This window comes from Gossypium arboreum, chromosome 9 (genome assembly GCF_025698485.1).
Source record: "Gossypium arboreum isolate Shixiya-1 chromosome 9, ASM2569848v2, whole genome shotgun sequence".
Lineage (NCBI taxonomy): Eukaryota > Viridiplantae > Streptophyta > Magnoliopsida > Malvales > Malvaceae > Gossypium > Gossypium arboreum.
In genome coordinates, this window is record NC_069078.1 from 64,080,996 (window position 1) to 64,100,701 (window position 19,706).

Sequence of the window (19,706 nt, forward strand, 5' to 3'; positions counted from 1 at the left end):
AAGCATGAATAATAAATTTCTCTAAATATTTACAGTAACTTTAATTTCATTACAGAATAAGTATATACACCTTTTATATGTATTTTTTCATACAATTTATATTATTTTAAAAATCCGAAAATTGTCCTGAAATATTTTTTTTTTAAAATCAAACAAAACCAAATTTTATTTTCATTATATTTTCAGAAATTCAAGTGTACCACTAGAGAATTTTGTATGAATTCATGCAAAGAAAATTGGGGATTAAAATGTGCACCCTAATGACAAATCTCAAGATAATTATTAATTAAGGTTGACTCTGTTAATAAACCAAAAAAAAAAAATGCAACTCATGTTTATACTTTGAAACTAACCCATTTTTTCTAACATATGACGCATTACCTCAAGAAAGAAAAATGCAAGTGGCTTCAATGAAAATTGTGATATTAGGTGAGCAAAGTATACTTTTCTTTAGGGGTTAGATTACCCATTTAATTTGACTTATCTGATTTATTTTGTTAGTATACTTTTCTTTAGGGGTTAGATTACCCATTTAATTTGACTTATCTGATTTATTTTGTTCATTTATCTATTTATTTTCAAATTTAATTTTTATATTTTAATTTAACTTTAAAGATGATAATTAGACGAGATAAGTAGTTTTTTGCTCGCCTCAATCCCGACATGATATGTTGATTCTATACCTCAAAACTTACGTGACTTTTTAACTTTAATATAATTTTGCCCACTCCGGATTCAACCATAAAAGTAAATGATATACAAAATCCAACTCGAAATCTAATTTTTATTCAATCCATTTAATCTAATCTAAAGTGTTATTTATCAATAAATCAAATATAAAATCAATATTAAAAATATTTTTATATTTTTATTAATGGAGTTTCTCAAATTTTACTAACAAAATTCTAGAGGCGACAAATGTTCCATTTAAGATATAATAAAAAAGTAAAAATTTAAGAATTAAAAATTGTAACGATATTTAAATCTTGCTTGTAAAAGTAAAATATACCAAATCATGTCCTAAAGTTTATCAAATGTTGAATCATAAATCGATGAAAGTTCCGCTAATTCCCTTGATTATAGAAACTATCACAAATTAGTCTTTCTATAATTAAATAAATTAATTTAGTTCATAGACTATTAAAAACCAAATATTGTTAAAGTGTAAATTAAAGCTTTTTACCCAAATAATATTTTTAAAAATTTAATTAAGAAAATAGTATGAGAAATAGATTAATTACGAAAATAAGCATTTGTTATAGTGTTCCGCAGGTGTCGCATGACATATTGGCGGCCCTAAACTAAAATATAATGACCTAAAATATCTAGGGACTTGATATGCAAATTTTCCATTTAAATTGGCTGCTGGGAAAAGCTTTGCAACCAAACTTTAAATAGGGTAAATTGTTTCATAAACTCTCATTGTTTATTATTTTTCTTTTATTCCCCTTCAACACCAAAAATAAAGAGGCCTCTTACCAATTAGTCCAAAAAAAATTTTCTACCAAAAAGTTCTTTTGTAAAAAAAGCCAATTCCAACTGATTTTTCAAAAATAATTTTTTTGTTCATATTATATCTGACATAACAATTATCGACATTGATTGTAGTTTTCTTTTGCTCACATTATATTTGGAAACTATAAATTTAAGTAATAATTGTAATTTATACATAATAAGAATTTTCTAAAGCTTTTATATTATACTACAATATGTCTGTAAACCAAATTGATAATAAAATTATAATTATCCTTATTACCAATTTTATTTATGGGCACACTATAAAATTATAATTATAAAAGTTTTAGAAAATCTTATTATGTATAAATTATAATTACTAGTTAAATTTATAGTTTCAAAATATAATGTGAACAAAAAAAACTACTATCAATGTCGTTAATTTTATGTCGATATAATATGAACAAAAAATTATTTTTGAAAAATAAATAAAATTTATTTTCAGTTGGAATCGGCTTTTTTTTACAAAAATGCTTTGTGGTAGAAAAAGTTTTGGACTAATTGGTAAGAGACCTTTCTATTTTTCGTGTTGAAGAAGAATAAAAAAAAATAATAAACAATGAAGGTTTATCAAGCAATTAACCCTATTTAAGGTTTGGTGCCACCACACTATCAGGCGACACCTTTGGGAAATTTACATGTCAGGTTCTTGAATATTTTAGGTCATCACATTTCAGTCTAATGCCGCCAATATGTCAAACGGCACTAGCAAAACATTGTAGCAAATGCTTATTTTTGTAATTAATCTATTTCCATACAATTTTCGTAATTAATTTTTTATATATTATTTGGGTAAAAAATCCGTACATTAAATATTTATTATTTAAAAATGACATGATTTTTTTATTTGCAGTCCGTTTCACTTGTAAGCAATAAAACTTCTAAAGTATATATTAGTTAACTATATGTTAAAAAATTTGGTGCATGGTATTGTGACTGTAATAAAAGTAATTAAATTAGTCTCTTTATTATTAAATATGGATCAATTTATTTCATGTACTATTAAAAAGAATCAAATAAGATCAAATTATAACAAAGATAATATTTACTATTTAAGAAATGACATGAAAAATATATATTTTTCATTTGCTATTCAACTCCAAATAAAATGTTGCACTTGCATAACTATAAAAATTTCAAAACATTAACTATCTATTAAACAATAAACAATATTTTTAGAGAATAAATGTTAATTCTATTAAAATTTAATTTTATTTAATTTTTTAATAATAAAAAATTAAATTAATCTATTTAATAGTAAAAGGGTGTCTTTTAACTCCTCCCTATAATAGAGAGATTTCACCATCGCAAACAAAAAAAATATATGTCTCCATATTTTTTATTTTTTTTATTGCTAAAACAAGATATAGTAATAGCACATCTCAATAAATAAACAAAACATGAGACAATTAATAATTTCGTGTGTAAAAAAAACATGAAACTAATAGATCAATCTCGAGCAAACTCAATTTTGATGCCACCAATCTTAGCTAAACCCTTACCAAATTTAGGCACCAAAGTGACCACAACACCATCATCATCCTCAGCATCCAATTCCTCCAGCAAATCCGTCAACCCTAACCTCAAAAATGTCGCCATTTTCTTCCCATGCTTATGTTTATGCGGAACGTTGACGAAACTCCCCGCGAATTCAGTGTTGTTTGGTCCGATCACCGTGTCATCTTCATCGTTAATGTACACATCAAATTTCACCACTTGATGTCGGTCGAATTCGATGTTCTCAATCACCAACACCTCCTCTTCTTCTTCTTTTTCTTTTCTACTCCTTGATTTCTTCGGCCTCGCAACTTCGAGGCTGACGATATCGTCTAAAACGAGAGGGAACTTAACAATTCTTACAACCTTTTTCTTTGTCTCCGCTGCATTGGCAACTCCCAAAGCTCTTTTCACTTTACTTATAACCCTTTTAGGTGTTGGCTTGGTTTTTATCCAAGGGATTTCGACGTTTTGATACTCGTATCCTAATTTCTTAGTGTCAAGGCAATCACGAACCTTAACACGTACAAGATTAGCATTTTCATCGTAGAAAAGAAAAGCCGAATCTAACCAATCCGAGTCGGTGAAATCAGTTCGTTTCCCTCCCAATGTCTTCCAAACCGACCACACCCGGTCCACATTTGAGTGATGAGCATAAAAAATAGGGTCTCTCCCGGCCGAATAAAAGTTCCCCATGTTCTCAAAATTCTGTTGCGTATTGTCACCGCACCAAATGTGGACCGGTCCGTGAGGGATGTTCTCAAGGGAACCGGCACCGGGGTCAGGTTCCTCCCCGGCACGATAAGCATTCCCTAGGAAAAGTTTAGCAGTTTTCCCATTAGACACCATTTGTCTATACATGACGTTGAGGTTACTCGATATCTGATCTTTACTTGACAAGGTTTCATCAATGCCGTTGTAATCGAGATCGAGGAGGGTCGGCGGTTTATGACTGGCGTTACGAAGCTTATCGTAGAGGGGAGAATTAGGGTTTGCATAAATAGCAGGCATTTGCATGCCGGCCGGAGAATCCCAATTCCAAAATGGCATTGCAAAAGTTGGATCATCAATCAATTTCCCCAATATTTTTTCAAAGAAATAAAGATAAAATCTATGAAAGGGGAAAAACAGCCATGAATTATGAACTTGAAGATCAAGATCAGGGAACCCTAATTGATGATAAGCTCCATCACAATAAGCACAATGAACATTTGCTTGTTGCATGAAACTACGTGGATCACTAGCAGGGAGAGCTTTCATTAGCTCAATGGCCTTGGAAAATTTAGCCAAGTAATCACCATTAACTAAATGAGCTGCTGGTCGAGTTCGTAATGGGGCATTCGAAGGAGGGAGGACGAAATCCACGATTTTCGTCGACTGCGGTGGGCAACAATTGATGTTTGCAGCACCGGTAGGTAGGTCCGGTCGACCGCAATGAGTGAAGTTCGGGCCGGTGATTGGCTTCGCGAATGCTAACGATTCGTTAAGCGATGATACGCCGTAAAGACCTCCAAGGCCAAGGAGAATGTCTCTTCTATCAAACTTGTTTTGATCATCACCATTTGTGGCTTTGCATGACACTGGTTTGGATATGAAGTTTGGCTTTCGTTTACCAGGTATTGAAAGTTGGGAAGTTTTTGGAAGGAAAGAAGTGGTGGTGCCGCCGCTGCCGCCAGATATGGCCACCGATGGTGGTAAAAGAGAAACCATACTTTGGTCTAATGACAAATGTGATCTATGAAGTATGAAGATGAAAGGGAGGTTTTATAATGCATAAAATTAGACTTTATGGTAATGCACGTTAGAGAATTTCTATTCTTTGACAAATGTTAAAGACAATTTACAATATGCACGCCACCTTGATCCACTATATTGTATATTTTATACTTTTATCTAATTTTTAACAAAGGTTGGGTTATATTTACTTGTTTTGATATAATATTTAAAATTATATATTGTCTCTCTCTAGTCTATAAATAAGAAAATAATGTACTGCAGCACACTTAAACTCACATCCTTTTATATTAACAACAATACCTATAGATTAAGATTTTAGTATATGTTAATCAATTGTTAACTATTCATACTTTCTAACTAATGTGAATTTGGGAATATTGTTTTTTAATAGAAAGCCTAAATATAGTAATATTTTTGACATATGATAATAACAATTTGAGGTGATTAGTTGAAACTTAATGAAGAAGATTAGTTACACCTAATCCATTATTAAATAACCTCGTAAATTGTTTTCTCTAAAAAAAAAAAAGAAAAGTCAGACATTTGTCTTAAATAACATGTGGAAACACCACATCCTTGCCTGTTGGGGTGGATTTGTTTTTCTTTTAATATTGCATTGCTTTTCATTATTTTATCGATGTTCAAATGTGGTTGTTTACTTTTCAAATTAAAAATATAAATTTAATTATAATCACAGTTTTAATTTTTATTTTGAGAATGTTTTTTGTAATGAGTATTTTATTTTAAAATATTACACAGTGAATTTTTAAAAAAATAAAGGATAAATTTTAAAATATACATGAACTTTGATTTGGTATAATTTTACATATAAAATTTTAATTTTGATTCAAATGTACGTACTTAAAAAATAAATATATTGATATATATATTAGATAAATATAATTATTTTTGTATGTAATATGTAAATGTAAAATGATGTTATATTCATAATTGTGTTAGTGGTTAGTGAAAATTAAATAAAATCAAAATTTCATGTATATAATTGTACAAAATCAAAGTTCAAGTATAACATTATAATTTTGAGATTTGTCTCAAATTTTGACAGTGTTAGCAATTAAACCTAAATTTTGAAATATACAGAATTAAAAGATTAAATTTTTAAAAATAAAAGTAAAAAAAAAACTAAATTACAAATAAAAAATGAATTCAGGGACTTGTAGTACGTAGTATATTTTAACCTATTGACAACTAATGTGATCGTGGTAGGTTTTGCTTTAAATAGTTGATGTAAGTAATAAATTTATTTTTTGAAGTGAGATTTGTTTTCGTCAGCAATTTATTCTTTTGTACTTACTCTAAATCATCTACTTTGTTCTTTGGATTTGATATAAAAATAATTAAGATGAAGAATTCATATGTTTGTTTAATAAATACTATAATTTATTCTTATAGCTAAAAATAATATTTTATATATCAATTTTATTTTGAAAAATAGTAATATTTTATATATAAATATATATATATATATAAAAAAGATAACGTGGGGAGTTTTTTTTAAATACTCATTAGGAGTCTATAGTTTAAATAGGAAGTTTTTTTAAACATTAATATTATTATAGATTCTTATCCTAGTTAACTTTTTTATTTAATGTTTAAAATTATTTATAGCCCTCATTAACCCTTAAATAGGAGTATAATGTATTTCAGCGTATTCAAATCCATATCTTCCTATACTAATAATAATACCGATATAAATCAAACTAAAATTCAATCAACTAAATAGGCAATTTTAAATGAGTAGATTAAATTTTAAAAATTATATTAAAATTTTAAATCGATGCATTAATTTAATGAGAAATTTTATATATAATATGATAAAAGAAATCTAATAAGTTTTAGGTTATGTGACATCCAATTTGTAAGATGACAAAATTATGAAAATATGTAATAAAAAGAACATGGATAAATGGTATACTTTTAGAAGGAAAGCATAGTTTTTTTTTTTAAATGAATAAATTGATTTATTCAAAGATTTTATATAAAAATATTAAAATTCAGAACAATTTTATAATAACATTTGTTACTCTTTCTCTTTTTTCTCCGCCAATATGCATAATTGAAACTAGAAAGTTAGTGAGAAAACTCAACCAGCTTTTTAGTCAAAATAACAAAACAGCCGAATAAACAAAGAATAAAAACATTCGTCATTCAACCCAACTTTTAATGACTAATCAAACATATATCACCTTCGAACTTTAAATAGCTCTAATCTTCTCACCTCAACAATAGCCAAAGTACAACCATACTATTACCTTGCATCTTAACCACCGAGAATGTAGCAATTTTTCTATTGAATTGGTAGCAAATTACTTACAACACTAGCTAAAATAGAAGTTTGAAGATAATATAGATAAAAAAATCAATATAGAACTTATAGATGGGCCAATGTAATGGTATTAATAATGATATTACTACATATAAAACAAATACATTTAAGAATATTTATCATTAATTTATATCATATTTATGTTTAAGGGTTATTATTATTGAGTTATATGTCATCCTTCAATTGAATCCCAACTCAATTGAATAATTACCAAAAACCCTTCCTTTTATAAAATAACAAATATTTTTTAGGATATTTTTGTCATTTAAATCATATAAATCTAAAAATGCATTTGATAAAATTTGAAATCGAAACACTATACTTTTCAATGTATTTATTATTTTAACTAAAACTTTATTTGATCTTTAAATTAATTTTTATAAATATATTTGTTACATAATTTTTTTTACCTTATATGTCATAATCATATATATACACACTATAGTAATTTGATGTTTCAGTATATTTGCCATTTATCAATATATAAAATTATCACGTAATTATTAATTAATTTAAAAAATAATTAAGAATTTAGAATCAATTAATTTAAAATACGAAATCTCCATCATGAATTACTTATCTAATAGACGTATTTTTTAATAATGCTATGATTTTTTCTTTTCCTACCAAATTTATTATTTAAAATAAATTAATTTCTTGTATTAATTATGACCTACATTATAAATTTAAAAGACATTTTAATTAGGATCTACATTATATTTTAAAAGTTAACAATTCATATTAAAATTTCAAAATAATCATACCTAATACATATTATAATTAAACATAACTATTTGATCAATAATACTAATACATATCCCATGCATAATCCATCGGAGGAGCTATTAACTGCGATGCAGGAGGATAGGGATAGCTATGCTATAGCTCGAGAAATTGTGTTGTAAACTTTTCTATTCAATTTTTCTCTTTCTTACTATGTTTAAAAAAAAAATACAAATTACCATCAATGCTAATATTGTAATATTAATACTAGACCTCTATCAATCAACTTGTGTTTTTGTTTAATATATTAAATTAAGAATACACATGTGAATATAAAGTTGCCTAAACAGATAAACTTTTTTTAAAGCTAAATTCATTAATTTATTCAATGACTAAAATCATACAATTTTGGAGGGAAAAATAACAACCACTCGTCGTAGATGGTGAAGGATAAGCTCCATCAACACAACAAAGACTTTAGTCTTAACATGAATAGAATATTATGACACGTTGACAATTGATTTTAGCACAACTCAAGCACAACATATCTAGAGTGATTGCAAGCACTTAATATGATAAGGAAATCAACCCTAAATAGTCCAGCGGCAAGTAAAAATCGACAAAAGAATTGTGCATTAACCAAACTAGAAAGGACAACAACAAAACCATCCTTAAAATCACTTGTAAAACTAAGGTTACGTGCATAAGCAAGATTAAAAAAATGTGCTACAAAAACAGACAAAAATTTCTAAAACTGAAAACTTATTAAACAATGAACACTACAGGAAAATAGACTTTTAGCGGTGCTATTTTTAGCCTTTAGCGGCGCTTTTAGGCGCCACTAAAACTTTTAGCGGCGCTTTCTAAAACGCCGCTAAAGGTCAAGGCTTTTAGCGGCGTTTGTGGGAAAAGCGCCATTAAAGGTTAAGGCTTTTAGCGGCGCTAAATGCCGCTAACGGTCAAGGCTTTTAGCGGCGTTTGTGGGAGAAGCGCCGCTAAAGGTCAAGGCTTTTAGCGGCGTTTGGGATAAAAGCGCCGCTAAAGGTTAAGGCTTTTAGCGGCGTTTTTCCCACAAACGTCGCTAAAGGTCAAGGCTTTTAGCGGCGTTTGTGGGAGACGCGCCGCTAAAGGTCAATGCTTTTAGCGGCATTTGTAGTGAAAGCGCCGCTAAAGATTGAGGCTTTTAGCGGCGCTTTTCCCACAAACGCCGCTAAAGGTCAAGGCTTTTAGCGGCGTTTGTGGGAGAAGCGCCGCTAAAGGTCAAGGCTTTTAGCGGCGCTTTTTTTACAAACGCCGCTAAATTTGGCAGATTGTAGTATTTTTTTCACCAATATCCAACCCTTCCTGCATTAAAATCCAACCAAATACAACAAATATAATATAAAATGCACCAAAAACAATAAATTTAACATAAAAATACAACCAAAAATATTAATTCTAAATGATACTTCAAATTTAACTAAAGATATATGATATAATTAATAATAAAGTATAATTTAAAATATTTTTACAATAATGTTAAACGTGACAAAACTTAAAAACATTCTTACAATAAGAAAACTAATGTCTAAGGCAATGGCTTTTGCGATTGTTGAAACATATGCATCATCTGCTGAAGCTGTAGCTGGAGGTCATCGTACTTTTTGCTCGTTGTTCTGCTACCATCGCTCGTGCCTCTGCCTCTCTCGCTGCAGCCGCTGCCTCCCTCTCTGCTGCCTCTGCTCTAAGTTGTTCTTTGGAGTTCTTCATATTTTCGTTGAACCTCGGCAATTTGCTCAACCGTGTTCGCTTGCATCCGAGCTATCTGGTCTCTTAACCTCCGAACTTGACTTGAGCTTGACTTAGGAAGGCATGTATTCTTGGGAGCGGATCCAAAATATTGGGTGGGTAACACCAGATCCTTGAAATCGAACCCGACCGTACCTTTCGGGACCCAAAACTTCAATGATAATTCATTATCAATGTTCTCAAGATTAACAAAACTATCACTCGAAGCAATCGCTTCATATTCCGCCTTCTTCTCCTTTAGTTTCTCCTAAAAATCAATTAAAGAGTTAGAAACGAAATATATAATAAAAAGAAATGCAACATAACTTAACATTTTTAAAACTACTAATGATGAATTGAATTAAACAATTATAATTAAAGATTATAAATATTTAGAATAAATCAAATATTATTAAGTGAATATACCATAATTTCTCCGACTTGGATGTCATAGGAGATCCATCTTTCTTCCTATCGTAATCTCAAAAAAGTGAAGGCGTCCAACTTTTGTCCGGATTTGACTTCCTACAATATAGTAGTAAGAATATTATTTAATAATAGAAAGTTATTAATATTTGAAAGAATTAATAAATTCATAATACCTCGGCCTCAGCTACAGAAGCAAAACTTCTCGACCCTGCCATGTGCGTGAATTTTTGTTTTTGCCTGCTGCTTGTTCCAACTCGCTCACAGTCCTACATAATAAAATTATTATTACATATATAGTAAACACTATATATAAGAGTTTGGAAATACACAATACCTCTCCTTTCTTTGAATTCCAAAATCTAACCGCATCTTCCCATTGATACCTCAGCATTCCTGGCGGAACATTTCTCAGTTTTTCCTCGAGGCTTATGTCTTTCTTAAAATATTGTTTCTTTAAAGTGCTTTTATTGTCTCTCCATCTTTTACCTAATGCCTTCTTGATATAATCATCGGAGACTTCTAAAGCAAATATCTCCTAAAAAAACATAAGTTTAGAATGTAAATATAAATGAAACTTAAACCAAAGTATTATAAATTGCATTCACATTTTGTTACCTTAATATTAGCGAGAGCCTGGTTTTGTTGCTATCGGGCATGTGATGCCATGATTCGTAGTTGATGGGCAACATATTTGCATTTCGTGCTAAAATGCCCAAATAGCCTGCTAAAAGTCGAGCTTCAGATCCATCAGTGACCATGAGTATTTCTACTTACTTTAACACGCTCGACAAGATCTAAGTCGTATAAATCTCTAAGTAGCGTCGTCCTCGAACTCTCAAGCGTCCCACCACTTTCAATTTGAAAAATGATATACTATTATTATAGTAAAATTGACAAATAATTCAATAATAAAAGTCAACACATGTAAAATGAACATAATATTACTTTGAAATTCTTCAGGCTCATCAAGTGTCTCCGGCACATTCGAAGATCCAACAACTGTCTGCTGTTCACTATTTCTTTCTTCCGAATTTGGAGTATTCTGGACAATACTTAAATCTCGTACTCTTCTTCTACGCATTTTTCCTGCAATACACATAAAATAATTAAAATTTTAGTAACAAATTACAACAATAGTAGTACATATAAAATAGTTAAATTATATAACATGACAAAGATTAAAATTATAATATTACATATAATTAAAAAATTGTAAAATCTTACTACATCATTATTCGTAAATATCTTCATCCACATCATGTCGAACCCATTGATGTTGTGTATTAGTACTAGGGATATTTTCATCTAAGTTTTGTTCTGGAAAAGGTAATGTTTCTGATCTTTCGACGATGTCATCTCTACTTCCATTACCCATGTCAAACAAGTCTCTAGGGGTGTTCCGGAGTACAACATACCAACCCTCATCAGTTGGATCTTTCGAATAAAAAACTTGTTTCACTTGAGAGGAAAATACATATGGCTCGTCCATCAATTGTTGTCCAGTGTGAATCAAGCGAGAGAAATTCACCATTGTAAAACCAAATTGATCTTTTTTAATTCCTCGACCAGTATTAACATCTGCCCAATCACACCGAAATAAGATAACTTTCCATCTGCCATAGTAATCCAACTCAATAATGTCAGTAAGAAGTCCGTAATACTCCACATTACCCTCAACCGGATTACTATCCCTAGCACTAGCATAACTTGTAATTGAAGAATTAACAACAACTCTACAATTTTGAGTTCTCCTCATTCTCTCGCGATACTTTGTATGAAATCAGATCCATTGATGAGGAAGGCACTATATCTTTTATTACTCTGTTGGACCTTGGGAAAGCCATTTAACTTCGTCATTGACGTCCTTCCCACTCTAAACCTATTGAATCGAAAGTAAATTAAATAATTAAAAATGTATTATGTAAAAACATTCTTATTTGATTAACTAAATTTCGCGATTATATGTAACTTATTAACTTTAGTTACATACCGTTTGACTTAACCATTCATGAAAAGATTCTGTGAATAACTTATTAATCTCTCGATGTTGTAATCTTCGAGAGCGTGCACGAGATCTCAAAATTTGTTTGTACTCACTATATTAAAAATAAGTTTGTTTAATTGGTTAGAAGATAAACAAATCAAAACGACGAATATGTAAGACAATTTTATAACTTACTTGCACAGCGGTTTAATTGAATCGTGGTTAAAAGTACATATCGATGTGCCTGTATCCACGATATATCATCTAATTCTACAATTTCAACTTTGCCGATTGGTTCTCCATAACTTTGAAATAAATAAGTTTCGGCCAAGTCATTATCATTGAGCCCAGCATTTCTACTTGGTCTATTCAATCGTGTTTCAGCATCTTCTAAATATCTAGAACAGAAGGTCATGCACTCTTCTGCCAAGTAGCCTTCAGCAATTGATCCTTCTGGATAACGCTTATTGCGACAATATGACTTCAATTTGCTTAGGAACCTAAACACGATATACAATATTTATCAAAAGCTGTAACTAAATGTATAGAGGTTTAGGGTTGAATACTTGAGAAATAAATTAGCACCTTTCTATAGGATACATCCATCGATAAAAAACCGGTCCACCAAGGATTGCTTCGTGAGGGAGATGGATTACCAAGTGCACCATAATAGTGAAGAAGGAAGATGGAAAGATCTTCTCTTCTCTAAATTGCATAAAGTCAAAGCCGCTCGATCCTGTACTTTCTCAAGTTCTTCGACATTCAAAACTTTGCCACAGATAGCTTTCATTATATTGGATAGTTCAATTATACAGGATGTTACATTTTTTGACATACAGCACCGTAAAGAAATTAGGAGTAAATCTTGCATCAAGATGTGGTAATCATGTGATTTTAATGAATATAATCTTCTATCTTTGAAACTCACACATCGAGATATATTTGACGCATACGCATCTGGGACCTTTATATTCTTCAACACCATGCAGAAAACTTCTTTCTCTTTCTTTGACATTGAAAAAATAGAAGGCGGCAACCGATATTTCCCATTCGGAAGTACTTGAGGATGAAGATCACGCGGATTCTCATGTCAACTAAATCAAGTCGGCTCAAGATTGTCTTTTGATTTTCCATCGACATTTAAAATTGTCCCAATTATGTTCTCGCAGACATTCTTCTCAATATGCATGACATCAAGATTGTGGCGTAAAATGTTGTGCTCCCAATAAGGTAACTCAAAAAAAATACTCCTTTTCTTCCACAACTCTGCCTCATTAGGATCATCATCTTCGTCAGATTCATCATCAGATTCATCCCTCGATCTTCTCCTTGTTTGCGTGATAGGTGGTTGATTCATCTTCCCGTAACTAAAGTTGATATCTTTTAACATAAACAAGATTTCAGATCCAACGGTCTGCTCAGGAGCTCCTCTGTACTCTTGATGCAGTCAAATAGAGTCCTCTGAAATCTAAATTTATGATTTTCATCTAACCACCGACGATGGCCCATGTAAGAGAACTTCTTCCCATTATACAACCACTTGAACAAGTTTTGCAAGACAACAAGGACAGCATAACGTCCTTTAGTACTCCAACCCGATAAATTAGCATAAGCGGAAATCATTAATTGTCCACAATAAAGTCATACGTAAATTAAAGTTCTCCTTTCTCAATACATCATATGTCTCAACACCGACCATAATTGTTTTAACTCTTCAATAAGTGGCTGCAAATAGATGTCAATATCATTTCGGACTTTTCTCTCGAGGATAATCATTGATAAAATAAATGAAGATTGCTTCATGCAAATCCATGGAGGCAAATTGTAAGGAACAAGCACTACTGAGCCAAGAAATCTTGCACGAAGTACTCATGATTTTAAATGGATTAAAGCCATCACCGCTAGCCCAAGCCTCACATTCCGAGGATCGCTTGCAAAGCTTGGAAATTTCTTGTCAAATGATTTCCAAGCTAAAGAATCCGCAGGATGTCTTAATAATCCATCATCGATCCGTTGATCATTATGCCACGTCATAGATTCTACTGTCTTTGAGGACATGAAAAGCCTTTGAAGTCTTGGTATCGGGGAAAATATCGCAAGACCTTGGTGGCTTCTTTCTTAATCGTGCCCCACCTTCATCCGTATTCACATCTTCTGTATTACTATTCATCCAACGAGACTTACCACAAACATGACAATATTGTTGGTTTTTTTTATCACCCCAGTACAACATGCAGTCATTTGGGCAACTATGAATTTTATCGTACCCAAGGCCCAAATCTTTTATTAGTCTCTTCATGTCTTGACAAGACTGGGGAATTTTTGCAAACGGAAACATCTCTCTTAGAAACTCTAGCGACATTGTAAAAGAGTTTTCGGTCCACCCGCAAACATTTTAAATGAAATAGACGAATGCGAAGGATAATTTGAATATTTTGATCCTCGTAAAGTTCTTCATTCATTTCATTAAGTAAATTGTAGAACTTAGCCGCTTCTTCATTTGGCTCCTCATTAGGTGCACTTGTTCCGTTTCAAAAAACATTTCCACCAATATTACAATCCTCGATATAATAAAGTCGGTGGAAACGATTGCTCACCATGACTACGCATATTAAATGCATCCCGCAACATATCTTCCATGTCATCTTGTCTAACATACCGATGGTAATCGATGATCGATCGGATAAGTCGGATTAATCGTTGAAGAAGTTCCACTAGATGTACACTCTCCATGGAAAATCCATTTTTATACCCCGAATAAAGCCATCAACAATTAGATGTTCGAGACAACTTCACGAAAATGCCGTAGATGTTGCCACACTTCTTACACGGCAAAGAATCATATTCTCTTAGCTTGCATTTTGAAATGCAAAATTTAGAAAAGTTTGTACTCCATTTTGATAGGCATTGCTTACCCTTGACAATTTCATCCAACTCCTATCTATTTTGTAGTTCTTGAAATCTAATGTTGACAACATATTACAGTTACTTAAATGTTCTCAATTGATTTAAATCATATCATGATACTAAATATCAAGTCTCTAATGGGTATAAACTAGTTTAGGCAAGTTGCAGGATTTTCGACTATAGATTTATGTATTATGTAAGTTAAGTAAATTTCGTAAACTAGTTATGTATGATATGATATATATTTAAGTATTATGTAAGTTATGTAATTTATGATATGATATATATTTATGTAAATTATATATTTATCTAAGTTATATAAGTTATGTAAGTTATGTAAATTATGATATAAAATATATTTAAGTATTATGTAAGTTATGTAAGTTATATATTTATCTAACTTATATAAGTTATATAAGTTATGTATGTTATATAAGTTATGTAAGTTATATATGTTATATAAGTTATGTAAATTATGATATCAAATATATTTATGTATTATGTAAGTTTTTATTTCACGATGTGGAAAATCACATGGATAATACATATCAAATATCAAGTATCTACAGGTAAGTAGCGGATTAAATAATATTTAATTAAATAATATTTATAAAAATTATTTTAATTAAATAATATACATGTCGTTCGCTTTTATTTGACAAATCACATGTGCGTTAAAATAGTCCACAGTTAAAATAATATATTTGTATATTAGATGGGACATATTAAATTGAAACATTTGAATTTCGAAGATTCATCATACGTGGCGTTGTTACACCTAGGAGGATCCATTATATCTTGTGACTCGATATAAGGCAACCCGTCAAAGTTTCCAACCTATATACTTTGAATCTTTAAAATATTTAAAATAAGGTTGGAGAGAAGGTCAACTATTGTTGTAATTTTGATAAAAAGTAGTTATAACTTTTAAAGAAATTTAAAATATTAAATATTAAAATAAAACATTATTAATATAAAAAATAGTAATTTGAATATAATAATATCAAAAAGAATCGTAGTTTAATTTTTATAAGTAAATTAGAAATAAATTAAGGTTATATAAATATTCAATAGTAAATGAGCTCGATAGAACTTTTTCAAGTCTTTTGAATTTTTAAGATTCATCATACGTGGCGTTGTTACACTTAGGAGGATCCATTATATCTTGCATTTCGATATAAGGCAACCCGTCAAGTTTCAAATTTATATACTTTGAATCTTTAAAATATTTAAAATAAAGTTGGAGAGAAGGTCAACTATTGTTGTAATTTTGATAAAAAGTAGATATAACTTTTAAAGAAATTTAAAAATATTAAATATTAAAATAAAACATTATTAATATAAAAAATAGTAATTTGAATATAATAATATCAAAAAGAATCGTATTTTAATTTTTATAAGTAAATTGGAAATAAATTATGGTTATATAAATATTCAATAGTAAAGGAGCTCGATAGAACTTTTTCAAGTCTTTTGAATTTTTAAGATTCATCATACGTGGCGTTGTTACACCTAGGAGGATCCATTATATCTTGCACTCGATATAAGGCAACCCGTCGGGTTTCCAACCTATATACTTTGAATCTTTAAAATATTTAAAATAAGGTTGAGAGAAAGTCACTATTGTTGTAATTTTAATGGACAAGCAAGCTACACGGTAATAAAATTAATTCATACCTATTCATACTTAAGTTGAATCAAATAATAATTAAGTTGAACCAAATATTTAAAATTAATTTGGAAACAAAATAGTTCTACTCCAAACAGATCTAGCAATTAAATCTTTACAAAATCGCAACCCCAAAATATTAATTTTTCCAAAATCATCATGATAAAACTATTATTGATTAGAATTTTGAAATAAATCCTACCTTAATAAAACGTACCTGGTCTACTCCACTCTCACCAGCAAACAGAGGCTGGAGTCAAAAAAGTAATATTTGTTAAGTAATTTAAAGTGAAAATGAATAGAAATAAGGAAAAATTTTAGCAACGAAACTTGTACGTACCTAGAACAAATGCCAATGGCTGTGGTGTATTTAGTTGCACCAAATATTAATTCAGGTGCTCGATAGTACCTAGAACAGATGTAAGATTATAAGAGTAGCACCAAATATATTTCAGTTTAAGAAAAAATATAAACTCTACCTATATCAGTTTTGCAAGTGCCTACTTGTACCAGGATCAAAGACACTGCCAATGAAGCTATACACCTTAGCAAAATATGGCAAAGCGCACGATAAACACGAAGTTGGATAGAAACATGAAAACAGACCAAAAGAATATCTAAAAAACAAAAATGGAATCACCAATAGTATGTAAACATGAAAATGCACAGCTTTAAACAAACCAACTTTGCATGTGCAGAATCATACTCCACAAAACTCATAAACATTAACTTCTCCTAACCAGAATACCAACTTTATGTTTGCAGAGGCCTTGATCAAAACTAACATAACTATTGATTTATAACTTATCTAATAAGAATCACAGAATATGCAGAAAGTACCTGAGCATTTAATTTAAAGACAACCATGTATTCGAAGGAAAAGAGCCAGAAAATGATCATTGTATGCAAAACCTGGTCTATATTTCAAAACTGGAGTAAAGCTTTCATCTAGTACCAAATACATACATATATAGAGACACAAACACACAGGCATACATCTTCCATTACCTAAATTTGTTTCTTGCAAATAAAAGATAAGTACCTAGAACAGATGTAAGATTATAAGAGTAGCACCAAATATATTTCAGTTTAAGCAAATATAGAAACTTTACCTATATCAGTTTTGCAAGTGCCCACTTGTACCAGGATCAAAGACACTGCCAATGAAGCTATACACCTTAGCAAAATATGGCAAAACTGCACAGTAAACACAGAAGTTGGATAGAAACATGAAAGCAGACCAAAAAACATCTAAAAACAAAATGGAATCACCAATAGTACGTAAACATGAAAATGCACAGCTTTAAACAAACCAACTTTGCATGTGCAGAATCATACTCCACAAAACTCATAAACATTAACTTCTCCTAACCAGAATACCAACTTTATGTTTACAGAGGCCTTGATCAAAACTAACATAACTGTTGATTTATAACTTATCTAATAAGAATCACAGAATATGACGAACATGTAAAGCATAAATTCATCTATGAATCAATACTAGGACTTGTATTTCAGATACAATAAGCAAGATTTATGAGATCCACAATTACATTACACAACCACCACAATTTTTCAGGAACTGAGAGTTTCATAAGTTTAGAATATGATATAAATTCCCAACTGTAAGACAAGGAACAGTATATTTTGAACAATTTCAATCCTTCAAATCAGATGACCCATTTCCATGATCAGTTAACAAAGCAAGCAGCAAAGCATAGGGTATAAGTGTTATCTCTTTGGTCTTTTAGCCCCATCCAAATTTGGAGAGATATGAAACTAGCTCTTTGAGAAGAGGATACATGAATCTACTATAAACCCAAATGCTCGGTGCATAGCAACAAAAAAGTTATTGATGAAAATGGTAATATAAAAATAAAGAAATCATTAGTTTGAAAGAGCACATATCATCAGTTTATTCCAAGTTAGGTTTCTCAAATATAAGATATATCATGCATTTAAGTCATACAAACAAGCTAAACTATGTCAACCAAGTATGTTCCGTCGCAAGTTGACATGGAAAATAATGGCTATCTTGAGGTAGGAAGTGATGAGATCGAGAGAACTTACATTGCGAGAAGCACGAAAATATAGCACCGGAACCCTAAATGTACTACTGTAAACTATTTGAAAGTCACAGAATGTAATTCATGATGATTGCTTTGAACCTAGACACCCAACAAGAGCATGATCAAAGTCACCAACAAAGAAACCAGCAACAAAACTAGTAAATCTCATGTTTTACTCCCAAGTTACACATGAAATTTTATATTTAATGCAATCAAATTAACTGGAAAACCAATAAAAAATATGTACCAATGTGGCATCATCAAGAACATCTTCGTTTCTGAACAACAGGTCTCTTCTTCCCGGTTTCAATTTGACTAATTTAATCAATATCTTCTTCCCGCACCCAAAAGAAAGAAGAAAAATAAGGGAAAATCACCTTTTGTTAAATAATCAAATATGATCCATTAAATGACTCGAGATGGACCTCATTTGGCACGGAAATACATATCTTTTCCGGTGACAAGTAGCCTTCCTCCTGCAAAAGTTAAAAACAAGTCGATTCCTTTAAAAGCAGTAAATGATTTTGCAACAAGAATTGGTCAAAAAAGGGTGAGAAGAGTGGTTACCTTAGGAGGAGCAAGCCAAGGATGTTTAGGACAAGGAAGCTACGACCATGGGGGAAAAGCTAAGTTACGACTTTCCCATTTCTGAGCAAACATGAATTTACATGAATTTACATGAATTTATCTAACACGCAAAGTGGAAAATAATTAGGGATTTCGGGGATGGGGGAACAAATTAAGGGAAAAGAAGGGGACTTGGGAAAAATGTTAGGGATTTCGGGTTTGGGGAATTAGGGGATGATTTGGGGAAAAAGAAAGAGGGGTTTTATGTTTTAGGGATTTAGGGAAGGAAGAGATGAAATGAGGGAAAATTACTTAGCAAAAATCGAAACTGATTTCGGGTAAAGGGCTTAAACCACAGGAGAGAAAAAACGACGCCGTTTCAAATAAGGAAATTTTGTGGCGTTTTCAGAAACGCGCCGCTAATGAGCCCTTTTGCGGCGTTTTCAGTAAAGCGCCACTAACGCCCTTTTATCTACACTACAAAACGACGCCGTT

The 19,706-nt window shown here is 30.8% G+C and overlaps 2 protein-coding genes across 2 annotated transcripts; both read right to left on the bottom strand.

Moving 5' to 3' along the window:
• Positions 1-2,840: 2,840 nt before the first annotated feature.
• Positions 2,841-4,862, bottom strand: LOC108456176 (polyphenol oxidase, chloroplastic-like). The gene has a single exon (XM_017754775.2). The coding sequence runs from the start codon at positions 4,720-4,722 to the stop codon at positions 2,965-2,967; it is 1,758 nt and encodes a 585-aa protein (XP_017610264.1). The 5' UTR covers positions 4,723-4,862; the 3' UTR covers positions 2,841-2,964.
• A 7,321-nt stretch (positions 4,863-12,183) lies between these two features.
• Positions 12,184-12,673, bottom strand: LOC128280456 (uncharacterized). The gene is made up of 2 exons (XM_053018601.1): positions 12,585-12,673; positions 12,184-12,499 (listed from the first exon to the last, which is right to left on the bottom strand). The coding sequence occupies exons 1-2, from the start codon at positions 12,665-12,667 to the stop codon at positions 12,184-12,186; spliced, it is 399 nt and encodes a 132-aa protein (XP_052874561.1). The 5' UTR covers positions 12,668-12,673.
• Between the last annotated feature and the right edge of the window lie 7,033 nt (positions 12,674-19,706).

Coding starts and splice junctions, on each gene's coding strand:
- LOC108456176 (XM_017754775.2), bottom strand. CDS start 4,722: ATGGTTTCTCTTTTACCACCATCGGTGGCCATATCTGGCGGCAGCGGC.
- LOC128280456 (XM_053018601.1), bottom strand. CDS start 12,667: ATGGTGCACTTGGTAATCCATCTCCCTCACGAAGCAATCCTTGGTGGA. Junction 12,500..12,584: donor TGGATGTATCCTATAGAAAG/GTGCTAATTTAT, acceptor TATCGTGTTTAG/GTTCCTAAGCAAATTGAAGT.